Source organism: Hippocampus comes, unplaced genomic scaffold (genome assembly GCF_001891065.2).
Source record: "Hippocampus comes isolate QL1 unplaced genomic scaffold, H_comes_QL1_v1.1 scaffold35, whole genome shotgun sequence".
Taxonomy (NCBI): Eukaryota; Metazoa; Chordata; class Actinopteri; order Syngnathiformes; family Syngnathidae; genus Hippocampus; species Hippocampus comes.
The window spans coordinates 1-8,297 of NW_017805279.1; the positions used below are offsets into that span (position 1 = coordinate 1).

Sequence of the window (8,297 nt, forward strand, 5' to 3'; positions counted from 1 at the left end):
TTTTTTTCGGGTTAAAATGCCTGACTATACATGGTGGCTTTTTGGGACTAAAAACGCCTTACTATAAATGCCGTTACTTTGTTTTTTTATGGGGCGGGTAAAAATGCCTATCTATACATCGTCGCTTTTTGGGACGAAAAACGCCTTGCAAAACATTTTTTTTTTTTTTTTACGTGCGTGTGTAAAAAAACTGCTTACTATACAAAGTATAATTTTTGGCTACTGAAAGCGCCTCACATGACATGGTCTTTTTTTTTTTTTTAAACGCCTGACTATACATGGACGTTTTTTTCGGCTAAATATGCCTTGGTCGTGTTTTTTGTTTGTTTTTTATATTAAAAAAAAAACGCCTTAGAATAGATTCCAAAACTACACGTTAGATTTCAACACCTACATGTGTTTGTATTTTTGCAGACCCAAATGCCTGATCCAAAAACCTTCAAGCAACATTTTGAGAGCAAACACCCCAAGTCTCCAATGCCTCCCGAGCTGGCCGACGTTCAGGCTTGAGGGAGCGCCACCGAGCCGGTGGGAACCACTTGCACGCCATCTTTGCCCGTTGTTCGCTACGCATGTCATCTCGTGTCTTTTTATCATAGAAACAACATGATGTCATGGATCAAGAACACTGGGACCAGTCGATCCAACGACATGGCGGCGATGTGTGGAAAGACCGTAAACAAAAGGGGCAAAAGTCCACCAGTAGTGTCTTGTTGGAAAAACATATTTATTGTATCCAAGCAACATGCTGACAAACTGTCAGGTGTAATGGGAATTTGACATGTAAAAGTGCTCCAATGTAGCTTTGAACTGTTTGTAGCATTGTGAGTGCTGACCCTGTTATCCGCAGATTGGCAAAGTCGCTTGCACATGAGCCAGATTTCATCCTGTTATCCGGAAGTGTCGCTGTCCCAGGTCGTGATTGTGGAGCCATTTTATACCCTTGTTTCTTCTTGGGAGGGGTTAAAGTCAGACCACAGGGACAGCTACACTTCCGGAGAACAGGATGAAGTCTGGCACATGTGCAAGCAACTTTGCCTTTCTGCAGATAACATGGTCAGCACTCACAATGGTACAAATAATGATAAGATCCATTTTAGTACTGTTAAATGTCAAATTCTGATTGCGCACAAAGGATGAATGACAAGTTCATATATTTCACTTTCTCTTCTTTCATCTTTCCTGAGTGATGCAAGCTACGCGGAGAAGTAAAAAAAAAACCCACTAAATATCAGGCGCTTACCAACAGTACCTCGGGCCTTTTTTTTTTTTTAATTAAAAACAAATCTACATGTGGCAATAACTTATGGAATATGTTCATTAATTTGGACCACTAACGCTTAGTGACAAGCACAAAACATGTACATCAACATTGTATTTCATGTTTTGGAAGGACTATTTAGAAAAGATGTGTGACCAAAAAAAAGTAATAGTTGTGTGTATCTTGTAATAAAAGTCAAAGTCAACTCTCCTCTGGTTTTGGTTGCTGCTAACGACGTCTTGGCGGCGGCGGCGGCCGCGCGTCTCATAGGCAGCCGCAGTTCTTAACCACCATGTTCCGATGCTTCTTGAGGATGACGTTGTTGTTGTCGTCGTAGAAGAGCACGGAGATGGGGCTCAGCTTGGTGGGCGCGCAACACGCCTTGGGCACCTCGTCGGGCTTCAGCAGATGCACCTGGCAAGCAGAGTAAAATGCCCGAGAAACTTCCTCAAGTCAAGTACACCCACTAGTTATTTTGCATATTTAATTCAGTCCGGAATTTCAGAGAATAGAATATGCCAAACGTGTGCGTAAAAGCTCACGAATAAATGACAAAGACAGTGGTACTGACTACTTGCTGGATGAGGGCGTGGTTGGTGGCATTCATGCAGGCCCCTAGGGGATAAAAACACTCGCCATCGCAGTAGTATGCCGAGTAGCCTGTGGGTGCCAGAACCCAGTCCTGAACAACAAGAGTAGAAATCAACTTTGAATATCTTAAGTATATCTCCATTAAAAAAAAAAAAAACTCACCTTCCATCCGAGGTCACTGAAGCTGACGTAGAGTTCGTGTTTTTTACATGGCTGACCGCCACTGTTGACGGGACTTCGATCTGAGTGGGACAAGACCAAATTGAAATCGCCTTTGTTGACAAAAGATTCGCGCAAAAGTCGTGCGAAACCAAACTCAACTATGAATGCTGGGTACGGGGAGGTCATATTTGGGCTTCTTCCTGCGGGGGTGCGTCTTGACCGCGCGGGGGGGCCGGCAGGGGATCTGGCTCTCCCGGAAGAAGGTCACCATGAAGGGCTGCTTGGAGCGAGGACCTCTGCGGCCCACTAGCCCGATCCAGGCGGCAGACAGCGAGCGATCTAGAAGGACAGCGCGAGTCAAGTTGGGCATTAGATATTAAAAGAGTAGCGGCAAGAGTGTGAGCGGACCCTCCTCGGTCTCCACGTAGAGGCGGATTCCCAGGTTGCTGCGGGGGTGCAGAAGCCAGTGGTTGGACGCCGAGGTGACGTCGAAGGCCAACCAGCCTTCTTGGCCTGCCGGCACGGACTGCATGTCCAGCAGCACCAGCTCAGGGTCCCTGAAAATGACATCTTAAATCATTTATAGAACCCTTAATCAGAGGAAAGTCTCAAATGGTCTTTCATGGCCACAAATGACAAATAATATGAAATAGGATTTTTTTTTCCTTAAAGGATTTTCAACAAAAACTTCCCGAAAGGAAAAAAAAAAATCTGGAAAAAAAAGATAATCCTTGAAAAGATAATAGCATTGAAAATATACTTTTTGTTGAAAAAAAAAAACACTCCATAATGTTACTTTTTCTGAAAAAGTAAATTTCTTGAAGACATACTTTTTCCTTGAACAATAAAACTTGACTTTCCGAAAATGAATTTAATATTTAATTAGTTACTATTTTCTGCAAAAATCGAACTTTAGTCACTATAACAACAATGAAAACGTATGACTTTAGCCTCTGAAATAAATCAGAGGAATACAGTGTGTGTACCTGTGTCTGTTGTCCTTCTGAATCTCGTATACGGAGATGTGCAGGGTTCTGTTGGCCCGCTGGCCCAGCGTCAGCGCCTTGTAGATGCGGAACTCTGCTGCCGTCACGGTCTCACCCTGGGGCAAGGGGGTCAGGTCGAAGCGGAACTCCTTCCAATAGGGACGCGGCTGCAGCAGGTCCCGTTCCTGCTCCACTACGACGTGACCAACGCACACAAAAGACAGCAGCCATGTGTTGTAAGGCATTTTTTTACAGTAAAAACCCCCCCCACAAAAATGGCCATGTAGCATGGGTATCAAACTCATTTTTGTCGTGGGCCACATTTTAGTTACCATTTTTTCCTCGGAGGGCCATTATGACTGAAACCAAATTATAAAAAAGACAACGGTTCATTCAACGATTGTTGAAGTTACCGTAATGAGGGTTTTGGTTACAAGAAAAATGCTTTCAGTAAGTCTCTTTTTTAATTTTACATTTTGGTAGAGATTTTAGCAAGCATTATGGAAGTTGGCATGTTTAATTTGCTTTCACGGGCCAATTAAAATGATGTGGCGGGCCAGATCTGGCCCCTGGGACTTGAGGTTGACAAAACTCAATTTATGGGTATGTATCCGGAAGTTCTTTTCCTGCCAACCAATCGAAGGAGATACACTTCCGGTAAAGGTGAAGCCTAAAAGACGAGATAAAATCTTCCGACAAAAACGAGACATAAATATTTAGTTAATAAGTTACAGCGTGTGTAAATTGATCACAAATTATGGTAAATCAATACATTTCTCATCACAGTATTGTTTGTTCATGAGTTAATTAGCGCGACGGCCCAAAATAAAGCACTTTGCTCAGGGTAACCAAAGAGACGGCAACTTCCGGGAAGGGCGTCTCTTAAAGAGGCAGGCATTTAAAACGTCACTTCGAAAATCCGAGTCGAGGTGGAAAATGCCTCAAATTAGGGGAAACAGAATGGGTGCGAGATCCTCGGTTGCGTAATATTTGTGTTTGAATTACTGTATATACTAAATTAATTGGTAACATCAGCTTTATGAGCAATTGTTGCTTTGAAAATCTGTAAACGGTAACTTCGCACGAAAGGAGATGAAAACCTCAACAAGTGACGTTCACACGGTGGAGGAGCTACTTTTCGTTGCTTTACGTACACGCACACAAACTGTGAGTTGCACGACACACTGGACGCAGCGCGTGCATATCGACGTGCAAATAAATAAACATGCAACACACATTGCATGCAGATACACAGGAAGTGAGCCCTGGAGACTTACACAAACACTGTGTGTTGACGTTAAATAGCGATACGAAGTCCTCCGATCGGTTGAGCATCTCGCGCGCGCGCGCGCGCGCACGCACACAAGAGCAGTAATTAGAGACACTGTGCTCCGCACCACAGCAGCTGCAGTGCGCACACACACCACTAATTGCAGGCCTGCCTTGTATTTTGTCGTATTTTTAGCGCTTGCCGCCGCAGCCGCATTTTCATCTCGCTCGGTCCGGCCGGCTGCCTTACCGGTGCGTGTCATTCGGGCCCTTTAATCGACTGCAGCTGTGTGTTCCCTGGCGTGCGCACGGGGTCATGCTCGGATGAGGTCACGATGTGCGCAAATTGAAAGAAAGTCCGTGTCCGTGCCACCGGGCAGCGGCAGGTGAGAAGCTTTTGCAACGTTCGATGAATGGAGGGCGGCCTGTCTGCGAGCCTGGCCGGTGTTTGCACAACGCGGCCGCTCTGGGCCATCAAACGATGTTTGTGTGCAGCGTTGACTGATAAATTCCAGGGTGTACTCGCATGAGCAAAACACACATGGGGCGGGGGGCGCGGGGGGTTGGGCGGTGGTTTATACAACACTTGAAGCTTAAAGAGCATTCCCACCAAGCTGTCCTGTTGCAGGAAGGAGGCGATCCGAAGAGGCAGGCTAATATTTATGCAAGGACAGATAGGCATCAGCACGACTCTGCAATTGCAAACACACCCACACACCACTTCACTCAACTCTGAATTCAGTTTAGTTTACTTTTAGGTTGAAAATCCAACCGTAGTTTCAAACCTTACTTTGTAGCCCTAACCTTAATCAAAAACCCGGCTATCAAATGCAAACCCTAGTTTAAAACCCTTATCAGAAATCCAAACCCTATTTTAAAATTCTACTACTTCCAAATGAAACCCTAACCTTGTGATGTAGTAAAGTTTGTTAGTAGAGGTATCGTTCTGTACATTTATATCCATTTTTATTTCTATTCTATTTTTACATTTTGATATACCATGGATGTTTTTCCTCACGAGTCTTGACAATTATATAATTGGTAAAATGTTGCAATTGTAAAACGCGTTTGTACAGGCTGACTGTTTTACACTGATAACTTGAGGGAATCGCTGATATCAAGTATCTCCCGTATCGTGGCAATGGTATCGCTCACAAAAATATTGAAGTTATAGTAAAGTCAATTTTGTAATATATGCATCTCTCATGACATCTTTGGGAAAACATCACAATGTGTTAGTTAGGATTGACACGGCCGCAGCATCTCTCCATAAAAACAAAGATACTTTGTCATGATGCTTCCCGCAACACGACTCCGTTTGCACTCACCCAAATTGACGAAGCTCATGACAGTGTCGGCCTCGCTGACGACGGTGCCGAGCGGTGGCGTGTGCGTGCTGAGGGTAGGCAGCGCCGGGTGGTGGACGGCCGCCCTCCGCCGGTGCACGCCGGGCCTGATGACGTCGTTGGCGGAGGCCGAGTTGTCCTCACCGTCCACCGCCATGGCGTGGTAGAGGTCCAGCATGAAAAGCGGCGCTGACGATGGCGGCCTAAGCGGCGGGTGAGGCCTGGGTCGGCCCGGCAGGCCCAGGATGGACAAGATCTCTTTTTGCATCTCTTTCTTCTCGCGGCCGCTCAGACGCCGGAAGCTGGAGTGCACTGCCGTCTCGGCCTGCTGGGCCAGCGGCAGGAGCAGGACCAGAAACAGGACCATGTTCCTGGGCAGGAGTTGGCGGACGCCACGTTGTCGGCTACCGCTTTGGGTCGGACACGTCACCATCCTGCTTTGGCTTGTTCTTTCTGGAGACGTTCACCTCCTGTCTGCTGGCTCCCAAAACTCTTCAAATGGTGGAGATGATGGTTCACTCGCTCCTTTTTTCTCTAGTCCTCGTGCTGTGCACTTCCACTCCTGTCTTCCCTAGTCTGGATCCTTCCCGAGTCCCCTATACTTTGAAAGTGATGGTCGCGTTCTTTCTCTCTCTCCAACCTTCTCATTGAATGCCACTCTCCAATCCAAACTTCTCGAGTCCAGATCCTCCTCAGAGTTCTGCTACAAGCTGGACCATGAAGAGAATGTTCAGTTTCTTCCGTTAGGTCTCCACCCCAATTTTCCCGAATCTGGACCCCCCTTCTGTTGATTTTCTACTCGAGATAGACCTGTTCTTCTTCTTCTGCTAATTATTGTTGCTGAACATTGGACAATGAGTAGTCAACCAAACCTAAAGCTCTCAAACTGACTGGACTTGAGTTGATCAAGTGTCTTCTCAGTTGTCAGTCTTCAACTTCGGGCAGACTGAGACCAGAAAAAGAACTTATCGGCTAGGAGTCTTCTGCACAAGATTGAAGAAGCCATTGACCTCCATTCCAACTTTTGCCTCGTCTGGAGTCTTCTGTGGGTGTTCTCCTCCGAAGTAAACGGACAGTCACCTCCTGAGTTTCTCTCTTCTGCTCCGAGCCGCTCTGGTTCAGTTCAAGTGAGCCGTTCACCTCCCTGCGTGTACGTCTCCAAACGTCTGGAATTCCCGGGTGCTTCGCAAAAAGCAGCTCGACGTGTAATCAGCAATGGAGCAGATCCTGCCGACTTTGAAGCGGCCAAACTTTTAATTTGAGAGGAGAGCAGGTGCTGATGAGCGTGCGGTGAAACCGGTAGCGAAGTCCGACTTTTCTTGTACGCCCTTCGGACAAAACCGGGAAACCTCACAGGAATCCACAGAAAACGTCTGTCAGTATTCCTAAAAAAAAAAAAAAATGGAAAAAAAAAAAGCTTCTTCACACTTGGCACACGCCGCTTGCAGTGCGTGAGCGTCTGAGCTGAGTTTTCAAGTAACGGGAGGGAGCGCTCCTCACGTTCCACCCACATCAGCCCCCCCCCCCTCCTTGTGAGGGAAGGAGTTGATCTCCCGCCTCCTCCTCAGGACTGCTTCCTTTCGCACCCCAGCAGCGTCAACCCGTCCATCTTTCACGCCGTGTTTACCAACAACCCCGCCCATTGTCACAAATGGGAAATGTTTCCAAATTTGTGTACAGAGTTCAAGAAAATGGGATAGTGACCACCCCCCCCCCTCCAAGTATATTGCAGAAAAGTTTTCCTCAGCGCAGTTAACGCAAGCTACTGTATGTTGCCATTGGTTACGGTGTTGGGACTTTAGGGAGCTCAAAGATTTTTTTTGGGGGGGTGTAGGTGGTTTGAAAGCCACTCTTCAAGGAGGAACCTTTTCCAGCTGCCCCAAAGAAACATTTTAGCCAGGCGTGACAGATTCTGTGGCCAATTTTGGCTGACACTGCGCACACCTAATTTTGACATCGGTCCCACATGCACTCACTGCGCGGTCGTTTTGTGTTCATGTGAGCCCCAAGGAAGGAGTGAGTCAAGTTTTGCGGTGCGGTTTTAGTGTGTGCCGGGCTTCAAAGATGGCAACGCGCTCGCGGCTGCAATGACCACGCGAGGTCTAAACACAGTTGTGATCATCGTGTGTGTGTGTGTGTGTGTGTGTGTGTCGAAGAGATGGAGCAAATATTCACAGAAGTTGGAAACTACGCTGGCTTCTTCTCGGCTTGCTACCGCAGAACCAACCGGGCGTGTCCTTATCTCAACGTGAGAATTACTCAGAAATGTCCGGCCTGGGGCATCATGGTGGAAGAGCGGTTAGCACGTCTGCCTCACAGTTCGGAAGGGTCACGGTTAGAATCTGGGCTCTTTGTGTGGCTGCTCTCAGAAGGGACTCCAGCTTCCTCCTGCGTTACAAAAATGTAAATGTTAGGTCTGAATGTGAATGCTTGTCCACATGACTTGCACTTCCTGTACGTGTCTCAAAACATTTGTCCAACAAATGCAAACACTATAGATTTTTTTTTTACTGCAAGCATCATTTTAATACAAAAAAAACAGATTTATAATTTTAGTTTTTTTTTTCTTCATTTTACACAACTTGTCCTTTGCTCCTACTCGTGTTTGCACGGTAATGCAGCATCTTGTGGGAGGGGGACATTAATAAATAAAATGTCTTTCATATAAATGTCTGGGGGGGG

At 46.4% G+C, this 8,297-nt stretch overlaps 1 protein-coding gene across 1 annotated transcript; it reads right to left on the reverse strand.

Moving 5' to 3' along the window:
* Positions 1 to 1,279: 1,279 nt before the first annotated feature.
* On the reverse strand, positions 1,280 to 6,436 carry bmp8a (bone morphogenetic protein 8a). The gene is made up of 7 exons (XM_019870890.1): positions 5,598 to 6,436; positions 3,001 to 3,193; positions 2,423 to 2,571; positions 2,174 to 2,353; positions 2,015 to 2,094; positions 1,833 to 1,943; positions 1,280 to 1,675 (listed from the first exon to the last, which is right to left on the reverse strand). Exons 1-7 carry the CDS (start codon positions 6,046 to 6,048, stop codon positions 1,526 to 1,528), a joined length of 1,314 nt encoding a protein of 437 aa, XP_019726449.1. The 5' UTR covers positions 6,049 to 6,436; the 3' UTR covers positions 1,280 to 1,525.
* Positions 6,437 to 8,297: the final 1,861 nt, after the last annotated feature.